We start from the raw sequence: 24,754 nt of genomic DNA, 5'->3' as shown, positions 1-24,754 counted from the left end.
TGAGCTATCGCGCATTGCGTTGATGGAAGATGAATCGTGATAGTTTGAGAACCTCACGCGTTTCCTTTAAACTGCACATCGGCGCAACGCGCTGCTTCGATTGGCTCCCAATTCGCAAGATCGGCGGGTGAAGCTTCTCCCGGCGGTGCGCGTGTCGGACGATGATCATCGAAGAAGCTCGAAATGGCTACCCCCTTTATTCGGCCGAAACCCTAAAAAAAAAAAAAAACCAAACGAAATCACCAAAGACGAAGGGTCGGCAAGGAGAGGAAGAGGAAGAGGAAGAAGGAGCCGAAGCTCCCCTTCCCCCAACTGGATTCGAATGAGCGAGTTTCTATAAAGAAAGGATCTGGTTTCTAAATAGGGAATTTTCTAGATAGGGTCTGGGTTTGCCTCCTATGGGATACTAAAGATGCATTAGTAATTTAACGCGGATTTAATGAAAGTTAACGGAAAACAAGAATTTCCGTTTAATGACCGTTTTATAACCACTTATATAATAATAATAGATATATATATATATGTGTGTGTGTATATATATGTATATATATATACATATAATTTTTCTCATCAATTACTATTCACTATCCACACTTCACATTTAATAAAAAACACCTCTACATCTTATGAAAAAAAAAAAAAATATAGGTGTAGGATGTGATCGAAAGTGAATGGTAACTGGTACATAGAATTACTCATATATATATAGTTGTATTTATTTGACCAACATATTCGGTATCCCCCTAATCATTCATGGACGGCACTACTCACTCGATCGGCCCCCCAAATCATGATTGAGTAGTGACCGATTTTCAAACTTTAGATTTTTTAAAATAAAAATCAGGTGAGAACAATTTTTAAATAAAGAAAAATCGAAAATAGGAGAAAAATAAATATATAAAGATTTATTCACTGGATGTAATAAAGCTTGAGACTCCATCATAAAGATCATGGATTTGATAAATATCAGTTTAGCTTAGCCAATGGAATAGCGTGTGACGAATAATTTCTTGATATATAATAATAATTTTGAATTTGAAGACAGCAACTCTGTCTCGCTCACATGGTTACCACAACGTCTGACATGATCATCTTCTAGCTTTGAATATGTCAAAGTACCCTTCTATCAAGGAACCCATCTTCTTATCAAAAAAAAAAAAAAAAAAAGGGACTCATCTTCTCGGTCGACCTCCCTTAATTGAAAGTCTCAGACTTTCATACATCGATCCTTTATATAAACTGCAACAACTCGATCTCCTCCCTCACACGTATTATTTCTAGAGAAAACTAACCGACCCTTCAAGCTACAATCTTTTTTTGTGGGGAACTTGTAAAGGTTGCCCACATCATCATCTGATCTGTACGTAATCTCTTTCATTATTGTTTCTTCGACGTTTATTGTCAACTTTCTCAGAGTTCTGCATCGATCGAAGGAGCAGTAGTACTGATCTGATCATGGACCCCAAACAAGAGTATGAGCGGACAATGGAGGAAACGCCTACATGGGCTGTGGCTGCGGTGTGCTTCGTGTTGATTGTTATTTCAATCCTTATCGAGTATATTCTTCATATTATTGGACATGTAAGCATTATCTCTTTTTGTAATTAATTAGAACCCGATGCTTAAAATTTCTCAACATAATCATCTAATTTTCGTCTGCATACATTGTTCATGCAACAGGCTTCTAGAATATCGAAGTTTTGTTGGTTTGAGCTAATTAACTATGTACTTCGAGCTTTTAACCATAACTCGAAAAAAGAAAAAGAAAAAAAAAAAATTCCTGTCCGAAGTTTCATTAATTAAATCTGCTTCTTTCTTGAAGAAGTTTCTGATGGCCGGCTATTTTTGTTAATTCCCTCTTTCTGTCTGTATTATTTGTCTTGATTGCTGAAATTCTTGCATCCTTTACAGTGGCTGAAAAAGAAACACAAGCGAGCTCTTTACGAAGCACTTGAAAAGATCAAAGCAGGTCATTCACATTCAGATGATGATCATTGCCTTTCCTTTCCTTGAAACAGGTCATGCAAGTCTGTATATCATAGCAGCCTAACAATTTTTATTTCTTGTGTTTTTTTTTTTTTTCTTTTTGTCAGAACTTATGCTGCTGGGATTCATATCCTTGCTTCTAACAGTGTTTCAAGACTATATTTCTGATATATGTATATCAAAGAGTGTCGGAGCCACCTGGCATCCCTGTAAAAATGGGTCGAAGAGTAAGTCAAAGGAGGAAGATTCTGATGATGAGAAAAGTGGCCGTAAACTACTTCAATTTCTGGAATCTGGCTTCGGTGCGCGGCGAAGATTAGCTACAAAAGGATATGACAAATGCGCAGAAAAAGTAAGCTCCATGGATCACAATTCTCAGTTTAGTCGTTTACTTTTTTGTTGCAAACGGTACTGCATGCCAGTTTTGATAGTTTCCATTGCAAATGGTGGGCTTATTCTTTTCTGTCTGATCTGATCTTGATTCTCTTGGCTAGCTGGAATACAAACAAATTAATCTATATCACATATTTATAGATAATAAATTACCACTTGTCTTTAAGTTCCGTTTGGGGTAGCCATGTATTCTTAGGTATTTTGCGGTGGATAACAGTGAAAAAATAATTATAAAATATTAAATAATTGTGAATAATAATAAAAATAAAAATAATAAAATAATAAACAGTAATACAATTAAAAATTTAGATCATGGTGATGATGAACTATTTGAATTTGGCAGGGTAAAGTCGCTTTGATGTCGGCATATGCGATTCACCAGCTCCACGTATTCATCTTTGTGTTGGCTGTTTTTCATGTGCTTTACTGCATCATCACCTTGGCTTTGGGCAGAACCAAGGTACGTTTTAATTAATACATGATGATGATCATCATCACCTAATTATTGGCTCTGGCTCGATCTCCGAATTAATTATATATTTTTGTTCGATCGGATTGCAGATGAGAAAATGGAAGGTTTGGGAGGATGAAACAAGAACACTTGAATATCAGTACTCTAATGGTAATTATTAAAGTCTCGCAAACTTTCAAATTTAATTATCTCACCCGTGATTAATTATGCCTTTATGGACTCCGTATCTTTTGTTTGAACTTTGAAAGCTACTGCATGCGGCATGAGCCGAACTAGGCCTGCTAAACCGGACCGGCCAATTAATGATTTCTCTCTCTCTCGTGTCACGAATAAAATAATAAATGTTATTTGCTGACGTGGAAGTAATATCATTGATTTTCCTTTTCTTTTTTTTTTTTTACTTAAAAATAAAAAAAATATTATAAAATTAAATATTAGATGTCGCTGTATAATGGACTTGGTCATGATAATGAGTTGCTCCACATGAAGTCATGCATGATATATAGTACTTCTCTTCTATCTTTGATAATGCTATAAAATTAAACAACGCATATATATATATATATATATATGCATGCAGTCAATATTTCATTGGATCCGTTTAAATACATATCAATTATATAGATGATCATGACTGCTTAATTTATTTTTTACTGATCGGAGGATATTAATTAGGATTCTGTAATTAAATATTATAAGAAAATATTCGATCGATCAGAGAATTTCCAATTTATTTTAATCTTTTTTTCCCCATAATTTTGATATAAGTGCATGAATGCATTGGGTAAAATAATTATATATATAAGAGAGTATGTATCAAATGACTTATTTATATATAACGCAGATCCAGAGAGGTTTAGGTTTGCGAGGGATACAACATTTGGACGAAGACATTTGAACGTCTGGAGCAAGTCAACGGTTTCCCTTTGGATAGTAAGTACTTGCATGCATAGAATGGAATATTATTATGAGGAAGTCTACTTTGCCGTCTCAAGTTGAACATTCTATTTGACTGCTAGTCAATTTTATTTTATTTTTTACTTAGTGATTAAAAAAGTGATTTTTAATATATCGGTATATTTTTTTATTTTTTAAAAATATTTAAATGTATTAAAAAATATGAAAAAAAAATTACTGGGCGATACGCCAAACGGTAAGAGTAGGGTGGCATAGTAACCCCACTCTATTATTATATATAACATACGTAACTAAATGATAATATAATTAAGGCATGCATTTGATGATCTAATCACGACCAAGCGAGATAGATGATCAATGATATATCATGTGAATTATAATAATTAACACTGATCACAATATTTAGCAAATTAAGGGTCACTTGATTGAATGATTTAATGCTTAAAATTAACTACTTGATTAATGAATATATACTAGAAAGGGTTCACCACTGATCATCTTCTGACTGACTCCTCATTAATCCAATTTTTTTTTTTAAATATATAGCCTTCATATATATATATATATAAATATATATTATATACAGTACTAGCTGTTTAATTATATAAAGGCTATTTTCCTTCTATTTTAGGTGTGTTTTTTCAGACAATTCGTCAGGTCAGTTACCAAGGTTGATTACCTCACACTGAGACATGGATTTATTATGGTAAGTTTAACATTATATAATATATATACAGATTTATTTACACCAAATATATGCATGCTGGCTAGCTTTTCTGTACATCCATTAATTATTAATATTCCCGATCGTAATAATTAATGGATTCCAAATTCACATTAATGATAAATATTAATCATGTTATGTTTTATATATATGTCATGACTTCATCAGGCACATTTGGCACCCGAAAGTGAAACGAGATTTGATTTTCAGAAATACATCAAGAGATCACTTGAAGAGGATTTTAAAGTAGTGGTGGAGATCAGGTTGGTAGTGTGTGTGTGTGTATATATATATGTATCTTGCATGTATGAATGATTAATCATTATGCATGCTAACTTTACTTTTCACGCGCATGCATGCAGTCCTATCATATGGTTCTTTGCGGTGTTATTCCTCCTCTCCAACACTTACGGTAATTAGCTATATATATATATATATACACATTAATGTAGTTAATCTTTTTATGCCATTATCATGATTTTGATAAGATCAACTACGTACGTAGTCATGACTAAGAAATTAATGTTTATAATTTGTGTATATATGGACAGGATGGTTTTCTTATCTATGGCTACCGTTTGTCCCATTGATTGTAAGCCACAAAATCAGAAACAAATTAATTTCATATTCTTATAAATTCTTAGTTTCAAACCCTTTGATGGAAAATCATCATCATGCATGATGATGTGCTTAATTATAAAATTTGTTTGTGAATTTTACAGATAATCCTATTATTGGGGACAAAGTTACTTGTGATCATTACAAAAATGGGGCTAAGAATACAAGACAGAGGTGATGTGGTTAAGGGTACACCTGTGGTGCAACTAGGCGATGACCTCTTCTGGTTTGGACGCCCTCGCTTCATTCTCTTCCTTATTCACTTTGTTCTCTTTCAGGTATATATTTCTAACATATATCCCAAACTAATTAATAATTACTTACATATCATGTACTTAATTTGTGTACTATATATATGTAATATTAATCTAGCTAGCTTAGCTTAGCATCATCATGATTTTGCTTTTCGTACATAATAATTAATTTGTTATTTCTTTTAATTAATTGCAGAATGCATTTCAACTGGCCTTCTTTGCATGGAGTGTGGTAAGACTTGATTTCATTTCCATATATATATATATATATATATATATATATATTCAAAGTCCCATATATATATATATATATATAATCTAATTTCATGTCGTATGCATTTTTCTTGATCTCTTTCAGTACGCATTTGGCACGAGCAATTGCTTCCATAAGCGCACTGAAGACATTGTCATCAGAATCTCAATGGGGTGAGTTTCAGATATATCGATCACACAAATACACAGTACTAGCTAGTATTGAAATCCCCTTAACTTGTCGAATCATTACCGAGTTGATTAGGGATATAATAATATTGCTAATTAACTCTAAACGATCATGTCATTTTCTTGATCTTCAGGGTCATCATACAAGTTCTATGCAGCTATGTGACTTTGCCTCTCTACGCTCTAGTTACTCAGGTGAGAAAATGAAATCTTATGTTCTCACCATGATGTATATATAATTAATATTATAGTTTTTATGACTGATATATATATTATTAATGCAGATGGGTTCCACCATGAAATCCACCATTTTCAATGATCGAGTGGCAACAGCATTGAAAAACTGGCACCACACGGCCAAAAAGAACACGAAGCAAAGCCATCATTCTGAGACGAATTCACCATTTTCAAGTAGGCCTGCAACTCCCACACACGGGATGTCCCCAGTTCACCTCCTGCATAATTATCACCATAGCAGCCTTGACAGCTTGCATGCATCCCCGAGAAGGGCGAGCAATGCTGTTGAAAATGATCATCACTGGGACATAGAAGAGACCCCATCCCCAAGGAACCGAAGTGATGGAGTCGATGATTCTCAATCGCCCAGTAGGCACTTGGATCAGCAAGAAAGGCCAATTCAGGAGCCAATAATAATTGGCAGATCATCGCAATTGCCTCCAGGACCAGGAGCCATTCGTACTCACCATGAAATCGACATGAATACTTCTGATTTCACATTTCGTTAATTTTAAGGAGATTGGATCATATATACATATATATATATATATATAAATATAATAGGAGATTAATGTTGCTAACTTGTACCATTGTATACATTTTTCTGTACATGAGAGCAGCAACAATGGCATGCAGCATTGTAATTGATTCAAGCATTTTGCGCAATTTCGTTGTTGTTTTTTGAGGGATATCATGATATGTATAATTCTTTTCTTTCACACCCACGAAAGAAGCAAAAAAGATCATCCCTTAACCTAATTTTTCTTTTCAAGATCAAACATATCAAATTGGGAAAATAAAAATAAAAATAAAAAATATTAATTTACTAACAAGTCAAACTCTAACGATCATATATATCATCAAGAATCATATAAAATAACATAAAATTTTTTAAGTACGGGATGTACAAATGAAGTTCATTGTACCTGCAGGCTACAAACTACTCATGTATGCCAAATGATCAGTTTGATGACAAACTGTTTCATTAAAGAGGAACGCATCAATGATTTGACTGTTCCATTAAACATTAATGTTGTGGAAGAGATTGACACTGAAAACTTGCATTTATTTGGCCCAAAAACAAAAAAAGGCATATATTGACCTAATTGCCATATGTAACTAACTCATAATTGAAGCTCGAAAGAAAATCAGCGTCAACGAACCAACTGCTTCAGCGCCAAAATAAAGGGTAAACTGAAGAAATAAAGAGAAACAAACCCATGTTTCAATCTGTATTTCATGGTGGCTGAAGTAGTAAAGAGAAGCAAGAAATGAATTGCTTTTATATAATATATATATATATATATATATATATATAATTTATGTCACTTTTAATATTTGGTATATGAAGTTGAAAAAACAAATACCAGATTGGCAATCTGTTTTATTAAGTGAACTAGAAAAGAATCCACCCAAAATTATTTAGCAAAAATATAAAAAAAATCCACCTAAAACTTGAGGCAAGCCAGACCATGCAAGTAATGTCAAACTCATTAAAAAATTTCATGATTAGAAAAATATTGTCCACCAGTATTGGATTGGAATTTTTAATAGGACAAGAAATTGTTTTTCCACAAACAAGTCGAACTTAACAAAGCAGGAAAAAAAGTAAGATGGTTTGGATAGTGAGATGAGATGAGATGATTTTAGATTAAATTTGAAAGTTGAATAAAATATTTTTATAATAATATTATTATTTTAATATTTGAAAAAATTGAATTTTTATTATATTTTGTATGGAAATTTAAGAAAGTTGTAATGATGAGATGAGATGAGATGAAACCGTTTTTGTATCCAAACTAAATGTAATTCCTACTTCTTGTCGGTGGATTTCATTTGTTTCATAAACTCATCTCAACTCATCATTACAACTTTTTCAAATTTCAATACAAAATATAATAAATAATTCAACTTTTTCAAATCTCAAAATAATAATAATATTAAAAAATAATATTTTAACAATATTTTATCATCTCAACTCAACTCAGTTCAACATTCAAACGCAGCTTAACCATGAAAAGTCAACTATTGTAGTGATCTTCAGTGAAAACAACAATAAGAATTAATATTTAAAAGTAATATGATAAGTTGCTTATAAACACCAGCTAAAATTAGGCATGCCGTATGTTGGATATCATGATGCGTGATTATAAAACAGGATCTTATGTATTAAACTTTTTGTCTTTCTTGTTTGACCATTTTTTTGGTTGCCACAAGCAACAAGAAACACAGAATTGATGAAAACCTTGAGGGAGATAAATGTCCACTGTTAGGTCAATTAGGCGTCGAATCAAATATAAAAAGAGTAATAAATGAGTAGTAAAAGGATAATAACCCTATCATTTTTCATTTTCATATAAGGTTATAATAATTCTACTCGTCATCCTCTCATCATCTCATGATGTGACATTAGATGATTAGAAACTATTTATTATATTTCATTTGTGAACCTATCATCTAATGCCATATCATGAGATGATGAGAGAATAGATGATGAATAAATTTTTTCTAAGATTATTCCTACCCAACAATCATCATTTTCCCCTTACCTCCATTTTTCTTTTAGAAATTCTACATGAAAACTTTATACGGTTATACCACACTTTTCTACTTAATTAACATGTGATTTATCATTTTTTCCATTCTATTTAAAAACGCATATTTAAACATTAAATAGAATGACAAAAATGACATCATATGTTTGTTAGGTGGAGGTGTGTAATATAAGATTTTATTGTAGCATTTCGGTGTATGGTGTAAGACTTTCTAATAACATTTCTCCTTCCTTATAGAAAATAACCGTTTTATGAAATTGCAAAATTAACCACCAAAGGACAGAAGGTGGCCAGTGACCATCCACCCCTACGCAGAGATATAATCGGAATAGGGAAACTTAACTAGCATCTATATATGCTGCTGCGAGTCACTGAAAACTTAAACGCAGACTATGCAGGGAAAGCTAATTCACTGAATAACAGTACTCGATAAAACGTACTTCTGTAAGTAGAATTGTCTCGCTCCAAGAAACATGTTTTTTACAAGTATGTATGCCAAACAGTCAACACAACAGTTGAAAAGAATGCGAAAAGACACGCGGTGACACTTCTTTGGTATCTCTACCTATATCTCGTGCAAGAAAACAGACGATTCAAAGGCATTCTGTACCATGAGAATTATAATCCAAAGGCAAAAAAATGTACAATAGAACCTTCTTCCAGAATCCACACAATTAAACATTTTCTGTAGAGTCTTTTCGTGCCCCTTCTGCACTGCTTGCAGTGGCCAACCTGTCAGCTGCCAGTCGTTCTTCAAGTGCTCGAGCTCCCCTTTCTCTGCCAATCATAATTGCAAGCCAAATTATATAACATGATCACTGCTCATGCATGCAATCTAAACACTTTTATTTGCATCATACAACAATGAATATTACCTCCTTCGAGATGCCTCGATGGGATCAGAACCTGGTAATGAGGCACCACCCAGCGTGTAACCCTGGGCTTCATTAGAAGCTTCAGTTCTCCCACAGAGCATTCGACGAAATATAGATGCGATGGGATCAATGACCGGTCTGCACTCCAATCAACAAGAAAAGAGTCATGGAAGCACTTTTGAGAACCTTCATATTGTGAGCAATATAGATGCTAAACAAAAGAAAACGCTAGCTATATTACCTCAAAAGTTCAGGGAAGAACGTCGAGAATGAAAAATCATCACTCGGATCACCCTTAAGTTTAGTTTCTGGTTTTCTCTGCCAGTATCTGAGGTAAATCCAGCTCATATATGTGCCAGATATTAAGGTTGGAAGATATCTCACGGACTCAAGTGTGAAGAAGCTTACAGCAATACAGAACAACAGGGTCAGAGATGGTAACCACTGCATAGAATTGGAATCAACACCAAAGAAAGCGTGAGAAAGACAATACCTCAATGGGCAGAAATTTATATTGAATGAATTTTGAACGTGTGGTCTTATTTAAGGAGTATTTTGTATACAAGGATCAAACCTTAGCTTTTATCTTCAACAAAGGCAGCTCTTGGTCGGGAATTATCTGCTTGATGCCAACCAAGAACCCTGAAAGAACCCCATGGAATCCAGAAAGTGGCATGTAACTAGCACAAGAAAAAATTGAAAAAAAAAATGAGAAATTGCCAAGGATGACACAGAATTGATCAAAAGGTGTGAAACACAGACAAGCATAAGACAAGATCCAATAGATGAAGTAATAAGGGGAGTAGCTATCAGCCGATGGATTGGTGGTTGCACACCAGTCCAATTAAATCCAAGTGCAATTTGCTATTAAATTGTAATTCAAATATACATTTTGTTTTCTGTAACAGTAATTTAAATATACTGATGACACAATTTAGCTGCCAATAAGTCAATAGGGAAGGAGAAAACGCTATTGAAGATTCAATATGATTTTTTCTTCAATCAGAAGCCAATGGTGTGTTAAAGAATGATGGAAAGGTGAGGACCGAAAAGTGAGGAAAGTTGACTAAATAGGACGAGGGTAAAGACAAGCAGATGCACAAAGATTTCAAGTACTTACAGGTAATTTTCCTGCGTTGTAAGGTAGTACAAGGTGATAGCAGTAATGAAAACGCATACAGAAGTCAGAAAGTTAACTACAAAAATGAACTTCAAGAATTCCCGAGAACCCCATATGGGCTCAAGTAACTTGCCAATGAAAAGGAGACCAAGTGTGCTGGCAACCACCTACAAAACAAGCGTGACCTGATTTATTGATTTATTACTTTACACATAAGGGAAGAACTTAAGGTAATATGACGAGTACACCACGAAGATACAGTCTATAGCAACATAAGTGCATACCCCATGCACTGACTGTTCAACATAACCGGCTGTTATGAGGTTCCAAGTGAAGGGAATTGTCCTGCAAAAGAGAAGTTAAGTCAGGAGCAAAGATTCTGAACAAGTTTAAGTGAATCATGCAACATAAAGCACTTGACCTAAATTTGCTACTAACAGAATGGCAAAATCAATTTATCACATGATGATGCATTCAAAAGCAACCATTGCCTTGAACCGTTTATAATTGTTATAAGTTCTTTTTTATTCTGTTTCCCCAAAGACATTAGATTTCCGTTTAGAGACTTCTCCTGTGATAGCTGCCCATTGTACAGGCAGAGAGTTTCTTGCCTGTTTATGTTTCTTCAAACAAGGCACATCTCTAAATGGGCAGGCGTGAATCTCTTAACAACTTTTCTATGAGGAAGATATATTGATAAGCATCAATAACAGACACGCATGACGCATCAATTAAGCACAATAAGCCATGATGGATAAAATGTTCCATAAAAACCCCAAGGGGTTGGCTCAAGTGGTGAAGGTCTTGGTCTTGGGGTATCACTCCCTTCAAGGTCCAAGGTTCAACACCTCATGGGTGCAAACAATCCTTTGGGGTCACATCCCTTGTTAAAAAACCAACGATTTAACTAATTCCGTGTATGAAAACTTCCGAGAGTGCGGTGCATGGACCGGGATTTACTTTGCAGGATTGGGTTTGAAGGCCAAAGGTTCCCCCACATTAAAAAAAAAAAAAAAAAAAAAGAAAAAAAAAAAAAATTTCCTAAAAACTTTTTAACGGTTCGGCATTTGAACTTCGCTACAAAATAAGCTACCAACTGTTAAACCAATGGAAAAGGAAGCCTGTAAACTGTATCCCTCATTATAACTATGCCTCCACACAAGTCAGCCAAAAAATAACGGTTTGATCTGACGTTCACGAAAATATCCCTATGGTAAAATTTTGGGATCCATAGATGCAGAAATTGTGCATTTAGATTTGGATTAAGTCAAATTCATTCTTTGGAAGAACTTCAACAAGGCAGATTTCAATGTTGAAAATATCAGCAGAAGGAGCCCCAACACCATTTGTCTATCCAACGGACTTACATCTCTGCCAGCAACAAATTCTACCGATTTGCTTTCTTGACTAGAAAAATTCTTTCTTACTTTCGCCCGGAACCTCTACAATGACATCTTGATCCCCCTATCCATGGATTTTTTATAACAGCATGCAATTGAATAATATGCCCTTCAATGCTAGAAATCAAAATCTAGATATCCCAACCAGCCCTAGAATCACGTTCTGCCGAACGCCTCAATTTATGAAAAGGCGATACAGATGCCCAACCAACGCGTACAAAGCACCTGAGTTGACGTTGAAATAATGTTCAGGTTAAAGCTTCAGAATTTGAAGATGCGGTTGAAGGGTACCTGGCGGGAATAAGAGCAAGGTAAGTAATAGCCGAAGGGAAGAGCTGGACAACAATGTGGCCGCCTAGGAGAACCACAGCAAGGCCCTTGCATAGTCGAGTGAACCCAGAATAGAAGCTCGTGCCCTAGCGCAAGCAAACATATTCACATGTTAATCGGTTCTTGAAAAATAAATTATTACTTAAGAGATTCCAATTTACAGAAAACTTCGAAAGTATAGATCTGGTAAGATAGAGAGACACGGAGGGGAGAGATTGAATTCTCAGGTGGGTTTTTCAAGGTCTGATTGTGCTTACTCCTGAAAGGGCTGGAGTGCTCATGGCGGTTAGAGATAGAACGACGGCCGTTGATTTGAGAATCCTCGAATTCAACGCCGCTGATCCGAGCGTTTTGAAACGGAGAACTGTGCGTGAAGGGGAGGGTTTACGTCTTTCAGAGAGGGAGGTACGAGCTGAGTAGGATGCGGCTATGTTGCGTTTTGGTCTGGGCGAGGGAGAGGAACCGGAGAAAAGGACTCGCGGTCTGTTCAGTTATATCGGTACCAGAAAGAAAGAACTGAGACCCACCGACTTTGCCAATTTATGATCGCTAGCCACTTCCATGAAGTTACTCAAAATTAAATAAAATATTTTTTTTAATATTATTTTTATTTTAAAATTTTAAAAAATTGAATTATTTATTATATTTTATGTGAGAATTTAAAAAAGTTATAATGATTATATGAGATGATATGATATGAGATAAGCTTGATTAGTCTGGATACTAAAACTATCTCATCTCATCATTATAATTTTTACAAATTCTCACATAAAATACAATAAATAATTTAATTTTTTCAAATCTCAAAATAATAATTATATTAAAAAGATATATTCTAATAATATTTTATTCAACTTTCAATTTTTATCTAAAACAATTTCATTTCATCTCATTATCCAAAGCCCATTAGTGCATGCTTTAGCCATCCATGCGTAGAATTATAAGTTCTGACTCTTTTTTTTTTATAAAAATTATAAGTTCTGGTTGATATTCTCGTTTGAATTGAGAGATGAGTTGAAATGATTTATAGAGAGTAGTGAGATTTGTGAGGTAAAATTTATGAATAATAGTAAATAATAGGGAGACAAACCGGCTCATAAACTGGTTGATATAAGTTCAGGATGCAGTTTTGTATGGAGAATTCCTTCAAAAAGTGATTTTCCACGCTAATATATCAACTAGTTTTCTTTTGAAATTTTTAGTCACTGTCTGTTTAACATTGCACTAGGAAATAAAAAATTTTATAGTTGCGCTTTTAATTATAGATATTTAATAAATAAATAAATAAATCTACCATTAAAAAATCATATGCTACTTGATAAATCACAAACATGCTCTTAAAACACTTTTAAAGTTAATTAAGGTAGTTTTTTTAAAAATATAACATTATCTGCAAGAATTTTTCAACATAAGCTTCAATTTGATGCTTTTTTAAGAAGTGAATTTTCAATTTTTTTGAAGGTGCTTAAATTTTTTTTTATAAATTTACCAAACATACTACTTTAAAAAAAAAAAAAAATAGATTTTAGGTTATTACAAACACTTTTTAAGCCTCCAAACTCACGCACTTACCAAGGCAAGTGTAACTTACCTTTTATTAAAAACTTGTGTAGACATAGTACTTCTGTTTTGTTAATAGAATTGACAAGAGTCAGACCAATTTTAATAAAATTTTCTTCTCGTAACAGATTACCGAGTGCAGGAAATTGCTGTAAAACTTAATACAATTTGTTTACACCACCACCGGCAAAATAATCATGAGCCCCAGGCAGCTGCCCTTCTTCTCGGCCCAAGCTGAAGAAGCATACAATGCCGATCCTGACACCAACATTAGTGTAAATCAAAAGTTGTCGTTAACCAGAGGAACGTATTCCAGCAAGGACATTGGATTTGGAGAAATAAGGTATCTCAGTGTGGCCCACACACCGACTCAAGCCATATATACTGATCTTCTTCTCAACCTTCTTCCAAGGTGTAGCTCTAATAATCCTTTGTTTCTTAAAATTACCACATGGGTGACAGTCTACTAATGGTGATAATAGTTGCATTCAATCTTGACAATATGTACTCCCTGTCATGCACTGACCGCATATCGCTTGGGTGCAAAAGATACTGCGCTGAGGTAAGTTTCAGATAGAGAGACTAGAAGCCGATGACAAGCCAAAGCAGAAGCTGTGACGAACATTACAAAAGAAGCCCAGCAGAACCTCATGAGCAATACTGGGTCTCTCCTCCTCGTAGCGTTGAGTACTTTAAAAAAAATCACTTTAAGCCGGCGATCTCTCAAGATGGAATGATAATCACGTATGGGTGAGGACAATCTGGAAGATGAAGCTAGCTCTCTGTTGTCAGGTCCACCAACTAATCTGACTCGGGAACTAGACTGGGTTACTTTAATGTCTTGTCCAAGTGTTTCACACATCCATTGGTACAATATGCCAGCAATGACCCTGCAGAGGTGCTGGCGGAAGAATTTTGCCTCCTTGCAAACCATTGCTTGGATTAGTGAAGCTCCATCCTGTTCATTAAAATGCAATATGAGAATTCCAAACTGCAAGACTGCTGGACTAGGCCAATAGGCAGAAGTCTCTACTTCATGTACTTTGACAGTTAAATCTGCCTTCCACATTGTCATAATTGAGACTGGTACCCCTACAGGAGGTATTCTGTTCAAATTCATCCACTCTCTAACCACGATGAATGGTTATTCCACTGAAGGAAAATACTCCTAAGATAATAAGGGCAATAGTGCATTTCACTCAAGAGCGAGGACAAACAGTGGCACATCTAAAAAGAATGCTACGCAAACTCATAATTCATTCTTTTCATGGATGTAAAAATAACGTGACGCCCATAATAACATGATGAATCCAGCAAAATTACCAACCTAGGTCTTGAAAAGGTAACTAAAATACCATCAAACACCTATCATCATATGACAAATGGGGGAATAATATAATTAATCTCTCATAAGAGATCTTACAGCACACCAAAAAGGAATAATATTACATTTTTTTTCGGAAAGAAGGGAATAATCTTAATCATGATGTGATTTGTAATTCTGCATTCAAGGGGAGAAGAGTCTTAAGTCATAGGCACTCACTGCAGTCATTAAGAGTCTTCTTAGCACAACACCATCTTTAGATGGTAAAAGCCCCAAGATCAAGTTTGCAACATCAAAATCAGCATCAGCCCTATTTGGTACATAACCAAAGGAGTTCTCACCATCAGATGCTATCAACTTAATCAAGCCTTTCCTGCAAACAAAATAGGAGCTAAACTATAAACGTGAAACATTGCTACATGACTAATTCACAAGATAAATCAAGAGAGACCAGTAAAACACCAGGCCAAGAGTCCATTTAAGAACCAAAAGGCAGGCTATGCCAGAAAGAGAGAGAGAGAGAGAGAGAGAGAGAGAGAGAGAGAGCATATGATACTCAAATGAGAGATCTGGTTCCCTTTTTAACCTTTGCTCAACTAGATCTATTTAACATACCTCATCGCACCTACTCTTAAGAAAAGAGCAAGCCTCTGCCACCGAAACTCCATCTTTCTGTTTAAAACCACCTGCATAGGAAGAATAAAATTAAACAAACAATATACCAACAAAATGATCCAGAAATCTTCCCAAGCACCTCAAAGATCAGCAGAGAAAAAACAGTATTACTGTTTTCTGTAGTATACAACTAGCATCAGGCAGCAAGTGCCATGTATAAATCAGGAATTGGGTAAAGTAACAAAGGGCTATTTCCAGTGTTGATCCCCTCAAAACAGGGTCGGGGGAAGAAATACCTAGACCCGGTCATAACCTTCAGTAATTTTGCATGACAAAAATAAAATCTGTGTACTTGTGCTTGACAATCAAGACCTCTACACTGCACCAAGCTATGGACCCTAACTGGTACACCCGAGGGCTTTAAATATATACAAGCAGATCATTCTAATTGTGTAACAAAGCTGCTTCATCATCCATAAAAATACATTCCCAGACACCAGTAAATGTAAAACAAAGATGCATTGAAACATATATATGGGCTGAGGACCAGGAGGGAGGTTTTAAAGTGCATTTCATGCACCATTAATGTCCCCTAAACTTAGGCTATTGCCATATATTTTCAATCAAGGTTTCTGAACTCCAAACCACCCCAGTAGCATGCAGCAAAGAATCTAGCCATCTTGACTTGAACAGAATATATGCTAATGAAACACTTTCACAGTAAGCAACCATAGAAAAGCATAGAGTTCAAAACCATTTCATACCGAGTGTAGAATCTTCCTTGTTGCAGCTGAATTATCTGTGAGAAGTTTCTGAACAACATAAGGGTATGCTGCTTCAAATGTCTTAAAAGATTTATCCCCAGAAACTGCCAGACCTGAGAGAAAATGACAGAGAGCAAATATATGTTGAAGCAAAGAAATGCAATCAGGAAAATTTGTCATGAAATACTCTAATTTAAGATATAGATACAAAATAAACATATAAAAAATGTTCAAAGCAAGACATTCTCAAAAACTCATAAAATGGAAGGGTGTTGCATTAATTTGGAATACTAAGGAACAGTTATATTCCATCTTAGAGATCAGTCCTGTTTATTTAGAACTTTTAAGTAAGATTAAAATAAGTGCATTGAATCATAAATTCATTTAAGTGGTAGAAATATGAAGCCACGAAGAGCACATTACTCTGTTTGGGGGGGGGGGGGGGGGGGGGGGGAGAGCGAAGGCAAAGGCCATCATGCTCCAACATACTTGTCACCTCAAGCCACATTGTCTAGGCCAAAAAATTATTCTAGTTATTAGTCTAGCTGTTTGGATCAGCTTGAGTGCTAGATAAAGCCATGGGCATCGATTCCAACAGGTCCATAAGGGGAAAAAAAATCTCACTAGTCAATGATGAATTGCATTTTCTGTTCAGTTTTTAAAAGATAATGACTTTTTAACTGTGTTAATGTGAAAAGGACTATGGCATAACTCATATATTATATAGCAAAATGATAATTCACTCATAAAAAGGCAACATTTATATTGAAAGTTAGTATAACTGTAATAATAAGACAGTAATGCTTGGAAATAGCACACAACATACTGAAGCTCCTACAAATATAACAATCTGTAAGCAAATGACATTGATACATGGTATCACAAGCTCACCTTCCAAGGAAGCAAGAGAGCGTAAGAGAAGTGTGTAGTATGGAGGCATGCGAAAATGATATTTGAGGGCGACCGACCAGATTTTACCCAGAACCTAGAAAACGTTGAAGCAATAATGAGCCACTAATGTTGCAGTTAGCTTAATAAACCTATAAAAAAAATGTATAAGAAGCAGCAAAAAGAGAGGTGATTACATAGGACAGAAGGAGCTAAGGGTTTTATTTTTTTATTAAAAAACACACAGAGGCAGATGATTACAAATGCAAACGAGGTCAAACCCCCAAGTAGCCAGGAAGAGTGAATAGCATGCAATTTTAGGATTTAAATTAACATTGTATGAACTAAATGGAAGAGGCAATTAGAGTGCTATACCCACATTCCACGGCACATGATGAGGCCATACATATGCCAAGATTCAATTCAAGGAACAAGCACTAGTGCTCAGAGAAAAAGGGAAAAGGGGTAAACTTCAGAGCCCCATGATATTTTCCAAACTTCTCTTATAACTTCACCGCTTTCCTTGATAAGTGAAACAGAGATAATAATCATTTCATGATGTTATTATAAGAAGAAGGTCATCTAATACAATGAACCCTCAGGGTTAATGCCCCAAAAAGTGGATCCTTGCCACCGAGTGGCTAATCCACCCATTTCAAACCAAAAGAAAAAATATAGTTTACTGCATCTGAGAACCTCAATAGCTCACTTGCACAATGGTGATCAGGCAAGCCATAAGAATACTGACTGCTAGCATTTTCAAGAGATGATTCTCACCCTGCTGAATTTCACGTCAGGAATTCCATCTTTAAACTCTACTTCCCCCAAGGCATATTCTATATCCTGAAATGTATTACAAATCACCAGTCAGTTATGTGAACAGGAGTCTCATAGGGTTTTCTGCTAAAAGTTTTTTTTTTTTGGGTAACTAATGTACTAAGGAAGTGTCATAAACTGAAAAAAGAGGGAAGAGATAAATCACCATTGTAACACGCCGGATGTTAGTCCCTGGCCTTACAACATCCATTTCAGTCAGAGCATGAACCAGCGATGCCCAATCCCCATTTACTAGGTGTATTATGGATGCAAGCATAGCAAACTGGTGCTTCTTTTCCATCCGACAAAGTAAACCAAAATCCAGAAACCTGGGACGAAATTACAGGGAGAGGTGAGAAAAGACTGTAGCTATGATTATATCTTCTGAAATAGCATTACTACAATCTTATATAATGAGAGAGGGCAGGAAGAAAATGTACGCTATTTGTCCTGAGGGAGTGTAACGCAAGTTTCCTGGATGTGGATCAGCATGCAGTAAGCCTGTTTCAAGGAGTTGAACTAGTGATGCTTCCACTCCTTTGTTAACCTAGAACCGTCAACACACAAGGAACTGTAAATCCATTTGCATGTAAATATGACTAGATAATGTCCCTGAACCATTGAGACTGGATCATTAAGATGGTAGAATTTACAACAAGCACATATATTTATTGAACCACTAATTAACTGATTAAGGAACCACAGTAAAGTTTAAGCTCAGATGCATGTCATTATTACGCACCAGATCAAGAAGACGCCTTTTGGCCTCAAGTTTCTGTCTCTCCAAATAAGGAGAGCCAATATCAACAGGGTTTCCAGTAGATACAGAGAGTAAATCGGTTGGACTTTCACCAACTATCCACTCCATAGTTAGAACTCTCTTTCGAGTTAAATGCCGAAACATTTTGGGCACACGAATGAATGGAAATGGCAAGTGAGCTTCCTGTATGGACAGCAATAAATAGGCAGTAAGTTATACAAGTATCTTACCCAAGAAATTGATTGGGCTCTTGAAAGAATTGATGTCTTTTACTTTTCCACTTTACAGGATTGGCCAACCACAAGATCTCTTTATTAAAATGGAGTGTATTATGAGCAAACAGGTTCTTAAAATTCTTTAAAAGGCTGTTTCAACTAAGCAGAAACTGTCAGTTTTTACTATATGAAACTGAAACACTCTAATCCCCATTCTGAACTCAAATGTCAATTCCAATCTCTACCAAACTACTCATTAAAACTGCGAAGGAAAGATGTTTTACAGATCTAAACAAGAGAGGTTTCACTCACCTGAATTCTTTATTCTTTTTCTCTGGGCTTGGTCCCTACAGTAGCATCGTTCTAAAGACCCCCTCAACCATAAAAAAATTCTTCAATATATAGTGAAAATTTGAGATAGGGAAAAAGAATCCAGCTCTGGGTCAGTAACACGTATACGCCAGATGGTTTCAATTGGAAAAGTTGAGCTCTTAATCCTCTTAAACTAATCCGACCACATCCTTATTACCGATGCTCTTTAATATAGTCAATGGGAATTAGTCACATGATAAGCACCTGATCATTAAATATGAATTTTTAAATTTCCGTTCAACTTGGTGTCAGGTTTACGTCAAGAAGAGTCAGTCAAGACAGGCCAGAAAAACCTTATTTCCAACCCACCAAACCTCAACTACAAGTAAAAATCCCAGTCGTAAGACGCAAAGAGGAGAAGGTTAGTTGAATTAACTCACCCTATCTTCATATCAAAATCAAACCTTTAACAATTCAATCCCATGTTCGTAGTGGCAGAGAGTCTGTCAGGTAAGTTTAACTCCCACAAAAAAATTTTAACCTTTCACAGCCATCATTGTTACACAAAGATCGATTGAATATGAATGGGAAACATGGTTATTACCTGAAACTCGGAAGCATTTGCAGCCTCTAATGTGTAATCCAATTCACCAACTAAACCCTTACCAAGCTCATCAGCATATAGACGAGGGTCACCTTTTCTCTTTGCTATTTTGTGCAATAGCCCCAGCTGAAACATTCATTCACTCAATCAGTCAAGAACTTCATACTATAAACACACAAATACCACTAAAAGAGGTAAATACAAACCGCAAGGCGGAGAATATAGATATCCCGCACAACCAGATGAAGCAAATCAGGACGCTGAACTTTCACAGCAACTGTAAAACCATCAACAGTAGTCCCACGGTAGACCTTGATTACGTAAGAACACAAATGAAATAAAAAAGGTTCAGAATATTGTACATAAACATACATGTAGATGCCATGTATGGAATAATTATATACATATAGTGGAGTAAAGAGCCACCTGACCAAATGATGCCGCAGCCACAGGCTCTTTAGAGATGTAGCGAAAGAATGATTCCACAGGGGAACCTAATTCTTCCTCAATAATTTTCATAGCCACAGCCCTGGAGAAAGGAGGTATTTGGTCATGCAGCTCAGACAATGCCTGCAGTCAATACTCACCACCAAAAGGGAAAATTAATAAGAAAAAAATCTAGCAGTTACTTTCACCATACAAAGACAAGGATGATAAAGAATTCCATGATTAAGGTATAAAATGTACAATAAACTTTTGTATCCTACAAAGTTTAATAACTGTTGGCATATAAAAGCAGGCAAGCATTGTGGCCCACGGCAACACCTGAATAGAGATGCAAAATTAAGTAGCAGAAAGATAGAGATACATCCAACTTCCACTGATAGTTTGTTGGAAATGAGAGGGAGGCTCTTTTTGGACACACAAATATATACAAAACAATTTGTGCAAAAAGAATTACAGAGCATATAACAATCCTTACCAACCTTTCCATATGGATACAGTAGAAGAGCCTTACCATAATATACACAAATGTTATTACTGTCACTCGACATGATAAGGTATTGTCAGAATTCCACGGGTATTGATAAGGATAACACCAGAAAGAGAAGAAAGAGATTGAGTCTCTTCATTCCAGAAGTAAATAATGTTGTAGTTGTTAATATTTTACATGAGTTGAAAACTTAAAATACAGCAAACACCCTGTCAGATTGCTGGCAGAAACTAATACTAATAAATTTAGAGAGTGAGAGAGAGACAGAAATCTCTTCGTTCTAACCTTGGAAATCTCAGGACCAATAATATCCGGCCTTGTAGAAAGGGATTGACCAACTGCATCAGCAAGCAAAGGCATGTAACTAGTATATTGGTAATCTTGTGACTGCAGAAGAAAAATAAAGGGTCCAGTATATAATTTTACAAAACATGGAAGCAGAAAGAGTGATTGATTAAAACAAACAAATACACAGGAAAGCAACCCTTCACATTGAAACGAAAACCTCAAGTAGACAATATTTTTTCTTACCTTTGATAAAGGCAGGACCCAGGTTTAGCATTGTCTCTTTTAACACCATTCCAAAATGGTATTGTGACATGTCCCCGTCCATAACCTTATACGAACTCAGTCTTAAGAACTTTTTGATCCCAGAAGTTCTAATTTGGACTGCAGCAGATGCAAAGGAGAAAAATACCTTCCACAAAATCGTATAAGAGATAAGGGCGTATTCCCCAAATATCCTAGAAAATAAATTTTTCATAGCCCATAAAAGGTGAATTAGAGACCCAGCACAATACATGGGACAAAACAGAGCATGCTGAAATTGAGATATAGTGACTCTTTGTCCTGGCATATATATTTCCTCTACTTTCCTCTAATCCAAGAATATATGGTATCTTTCTTGGTAGCGATAAAGTATGCTCTATTTAGTCCAATTTGATACAATGCACGTACAGTGTCTGCCCTATGTGAGGATATAAGACATGTTATGATCAACAAGCAGCCTCGGCCATGGTTATACTGTCACAAACTAAACCTTTAACTTGGTTTACGATAATTGTCAAGGTTGAAAGGTATGGGGAAAAAATATGGGATCTTTTGGGCCTGACAATGACTAGACCTCTAAGAATACCATCTATTCGTATTAACACTAAGTTCAGTTCAACTACGTCAAGAAGGCCCTGAAAAAAAACTACCTCGAGAAGTCGAAAGGCCACTATATGAGGTCTGCGACTGAAATAGTCAGCAATATCTTGTGGATCATAGACTTCAGGGAGTGGCTTAGACCAGGCTTTAGACAGATAGTAGAGATAACCAGCATACGCCTCCAAGGCTTTGAGATCCGCCAACAATAAATCCACACCAGACAGTTCTGCCAACGCATGGACGTTCCAATGTCAATTACCAGCTAAAGCAATATTTATGTACGCCACATGCAAACATATTACATTGTAGCAAATTCAGCAATAAAAATTGTATAGCTCTAAAAGATGAGAAAGGTTATTCGTCATGGATTTAATCCCAATCACTCGGTTGATGTGATATGTTTTCACATTTTAAGTGTTCATCTCATCATTAAAATTTTTCCAAATTTTCATACAAAATGTAATAAGCAATTCAACTTTTTCAGTTACCAAAACAATAATAATATTAAAAAATAATATTTTAACAATATTTTATTCAACTTTAATCTAAAACCATCTCATCTATCTCACTGTCCAAACCGCACATAAGATGCTAAATCCTGACGAAGAGTTGTATTGTTTAGACGAATGTTTCAACATGATAATTGATATGTACTTGTAGACAAATCTTCATTTATATGATAAACACAGAAATAAATTGGAACGTTAATTTTGAGAAATCATTTCCCGCCGGAAATATAACTACGGTCTCCATCATCAGCCGCAACGGCCTAAAATACCCAAACACTCGTCCAAAAACCTTGAAGAATTTTGCCCTGTATCTTACTTCCCATACATGTAAAAGTGTGTGTGTGCGTGTGTAATGTGTTAGAGAGGGAGAAGAGAAGCGTAACCTGGATATGAAGGTTGAGGCCACGAGCGAGGGTGTAAAGGAGGAGCGTGGGGATCTTCCAGGTACCGAAGCCACAAGAAGTCGTCTAAGGTTTTAGAAACCCTTTGAACGTGAAGAGTCTCGTTCGCCCACTCAACTCCTCGACTAATTCCCTTCTTCAGAAACTCCATATCCTTACGAACCACCTGAGCCAAGTGCCCCAAATTGCCAACGACGCGTCCCCGCCTCTGCAACGTCCTTTTGGACGCTCGCGTCGAGTAGCGCACGGATACCAGCGTCGACGACGAAGATAAGGAAATTGTTGCTGCCATTGCCACCAGCAGCTAAGCTTCTTCAACAGGAAATGGCGATTGCAGTTGCTCAGTATTTTCCTTTACCGTTTGAGGTTAATTTTGCAATCATGTTTGGGGATTGTGGTGGGGAGGAACGGTGAGAGAGTGAAATAAATGAATGGCTCACGTTGGAGAAAGCGTGGCGTGTGCGTCCGAGTCCAGTGGCTCTGGTGAGGGGTGAAAGGCGGTGATAGAGTGAGGATCACCTGGAGTAGTGATTAGGTGAGCTGAGGTGCTTGAGTGGTCGGTATGGATCTTCCAGAAATCTGACGGTTAATATAATTGCAACGTGCAAACCGTTTAGATGATTTAAGTTTTAGTATGTTTTTACGTTTAGATAACTTAAGTTAATATTTAGAACTCTTATTTTTTTATTGGATATGATAATTATATTCGTGAGTGGGTAAATATTACACAATCATTTTAAAAAAATAAATAAATATGATATTTATATAAAATTAATTAATTTTTTAATAATAGACTTTAAACTTTTTTAAAATAATTATATGATATTTGTACACTTCAAGATTTTATATAATATTATTATTTTTTTATTATTGCTTAAACGTTAAACAATAAAAAAAAAAATATGAGAAAGATGAGATGATTCATATCCATGCACTTTGAATTTTTGGGCCGTGGGTATGTCTGCTCGGTATGAACTATGAAGGCTTTGTAAATATCTGTTAGCAACTTAGCACATGAGCGAGATGAGTCGATGACTTATGGCACAGGCCCAAAGCAACAGCGTCTTTAAGCTAATTTCAGTTACAGATGCAATAGCCAGTCACACCGGAGGAAATAAGGAAAATTATATTATTCAAAAAACAAAAATTCTATTTACAATCACTTTTACATATTTTGTAATATACTTCATTAATGTGATTGGTTATGTTACTTTTTTTAATATAAAATAATTAATTTGGTCAATCACATCAATAGAGTATGCAATGAATAAGTAAAAGTGATTATATGTAATAGAACTCTTTAATAAAATGAGTACACAAGTATAATTTTATTTAAAAAATAAATTTAAATATTTAAATATTATAAATCAAATCTTAACAGTTGAGTGATGTGGATTGTGTATTCGATCTATATATCAACTTAAAAATAAAATAATTTAAAAAAATAAATTTTTACGAATGAAGGATATACGTAAAATGGTAGCTTAATTTATAAGTTTATTTTTATTTTTCTTTACTATGGACCTTGATACCAGAAGTATGGCACAATTTCTGTAAATCTTATGCATGGCACAATTTCT

At 35.4% G+C, this 24,754-nt stretch overlaps 3 protein-coding genes across 4 annotated transcripts; 1 reads left to right on the top strand and 2 right to left on the bottom strand.

The window, feature by feature from the left end:
* Positions 1 to 1,170: 1,170 nt before the first annotated feature.
* On the top strand, positions 1,171 to 6,732 carry LOC121246296 (MLO-like protein 6). The gene is made up of 16 exons (XM_041144403.1): positions 1,171 to 1,266; positions 1,363 to 1,581; positions 1,912 to 1,969; positions 2,094 to 2,338; positions 2,723 to 2,839; positions 2,941 to 3,001; positions 3,696 to 3,784; positions 4,401 to 4,475; positions 4,662 to 4,756; positions 4,856 to 4,905; positions 5,045 to 5,085; positions 5,216 to 5,389; positions 5,562 to 5,597; positions 5,724 to 5,791; positions 5,941 to 6,001; positions 6,091 to 6,732. Exons 2-16 carry the CDS (start codon positions 1,456 to 1,458, stop codon positions 6,550 to 6,552), a joined length of 1,758 nt encoding a protein of 585 aa, XP_041000337.1. The 5' UTR covers positions 1,171 to 1,266; positions 1,363 to 1,455; the 3' UTR covers positions 6,553 to 6,732.
* A 2,540-nt stretch (positions 6,733 to 9,272) lies between these two features.
* Positions 9,273 to 12,604, bottom strand: LOC121246295 (rhomboid-like protein 19). Its single transcript, XM_041144402.1, has 8 exons — positions 12,581 to 12,604; positions 12,285 to 12,409; positions 10,878 to 10,938; positions 10,594 to 10,760; positions 10,048 to 10,153; positions 9,715 to 9,917; positions 9,474 to 9,611; positions 9,273 to 9,375 (listed from the first exon to the last, which is right to left on the bottom strand). Exons 1-8 carry the CDS (start codon positions 12,602 to 12,604, stop codon positions 9,273 to 9,275), a joined length of 927 nt encoding a protein of 308 aa, XP_041000336.1.
* Positions 12,605 to 13,891: 1,287 nt separating this feature from the next.
* On the bottom strand, positions 13,892 to 23,660 carry LOC121246294 (uncharacterized protein slr1919). 2 transcript variants are annotated; one of them, XM_041144400.1, is made up of 16 exons: positions 23,157 to 23,657; positions 22,315 to 22,490; positions 21,647 to 21,812; positions 21,401 to 21,453; positions 20,608 to 20,751; positions 20,388 to 20,492; positions 20,182 to 20,307; positions 19,033 to 19,233; positions 18,731 to 18,837; positions 18,457 to 18,619; positions 18,252 to 18,317; positions 17,478 to 17,571; positions 16,587 to 16,699; positions 15,823 to 15,893; positions 15,427 to 15,580; positions 13,892 to 14,841 (listed from the first exon to the last, which is right to left on the bottom strand). In XM_041144400.1, exons 1-16 carry the CDS (start codon positions 23,464 to 23,466, stop codon positions 14,398 to 14,400), a joined length of 2,493 nt encoding a protein of 830 aa, XP_041000334.1. In that variant the 5' UTR covers positions 23,467 to 23,657; the 3' UTR covers positions 13,892 to 14,397. The 2 variants fall into 2 exon arrangements, 1 of the variants encoding a protein (XP_041000334.1); XR_005937100.1 differs by lacking the exons at positions 13,892 to 14,841; positions 15,427 to 15,580; positions 15,823 to 15,893 and adding an exon at positions 17,010 to 17,097 and having other exon boundaries at positions 16,584 to 16,699; positions 23,157 to 23,660.
* Positions 23,661 to 24,754: the final 1,094 nt, after the last annotated feature.

The sequence above is a fragment of the Juglans microcarpa x Juglans regia genome, chromosome 1S, assembly GCF_004785595.1.
Source record: "Juglans microcarpa x Juglans regia isolate MS1-56 chromosome 1S, Jm3101_v1.0, whole genome shotgun sequence".
Taxonomy (NCBI): Eukaryota; Viridiplantae; Streptophyta; class Magnoliopsida; order Fagales; family Juglandaceae; genus Juglans; species Juglans microcarpa x Juglans regia.
Note: the sequence above shows the minus strand (reverse complement) of the source record. Positions and strands in the feature narration are given on the sequence as shown.

What these genes read in the sequence shown, in the direction of transcription:
- LOC121246296 (XM_041144403.1), top strand. Translation starts at nt 1,456, where the DNA reads ATGGACCCCAAACAAGAGTATGAGCGGACAATGGAGGAAACGCCTACA. An exon ending in TGGCTTTGGGCAGAACCAAG is followed by an intron (nt 2,840 to 2,940) that starts GTACGTTTTAAT and finishes ATCGGATTGCAG; the next exon opens with ATGAGAAAATGGAAGGTTTG. An exon ending in CCTCCTCTCCAACACTTACG is followed by an intron (nt 4,906 to 5,044) that starts GTAATTAGCTAT and finishes ATATATGGACAG; the next exon opens with GATGGTTTTCTTATCTATGG.
- LOC121246295 (XM_041144402.1), bottom strand. Translation starts at nt 12,604, where the DNA reads ATGAGCACTCCAGCCCTTTCAGGA. An exon ending in TTGAACAGTCAGTGCATGGG is followed by an intron (nt 10,761 to 10,877) that starts GTATGCACTTAT and finishes CTTGTTTTGTAG; the next exon opens with GTGGTTGCCAGCACACTTGG. An exon ending in TGTTGAAGATAAAAGCTAAG is followed by an intron (nt 9,918 to 10,047) that starts GTTTGATCCTTG and finishes AATTCTATGCAG; the next exon opens with TGGTTACCATCTCTGACCCT.
- LOC121246294 (XM_041144400.1), bottom strand. Translation starts at nt 23,466, where the DNA reads ATGGCAGCAACAATTTCCTTATCTTCGTCGTCGACGCTGGTATCCGTG. An exon ending in GGGTCCTGCCTTTATCAAAG is followed by an intron (nt 21,454 to 21,646) that starts GTAAGAAAAAAT and finishes TTGCTGATGCAG; the next exon opens with TTGGTCAATCCCTTTCTACA. An exon ending in CTGACGTGAAATTCAGCAGG is followed by an intron (nt 17,572 to 18,251) that starts GTGAGAATCATC and finishes AACGTTTTCTAG; the next exon opens with GTTCTGGGTAAAATCTGGTC.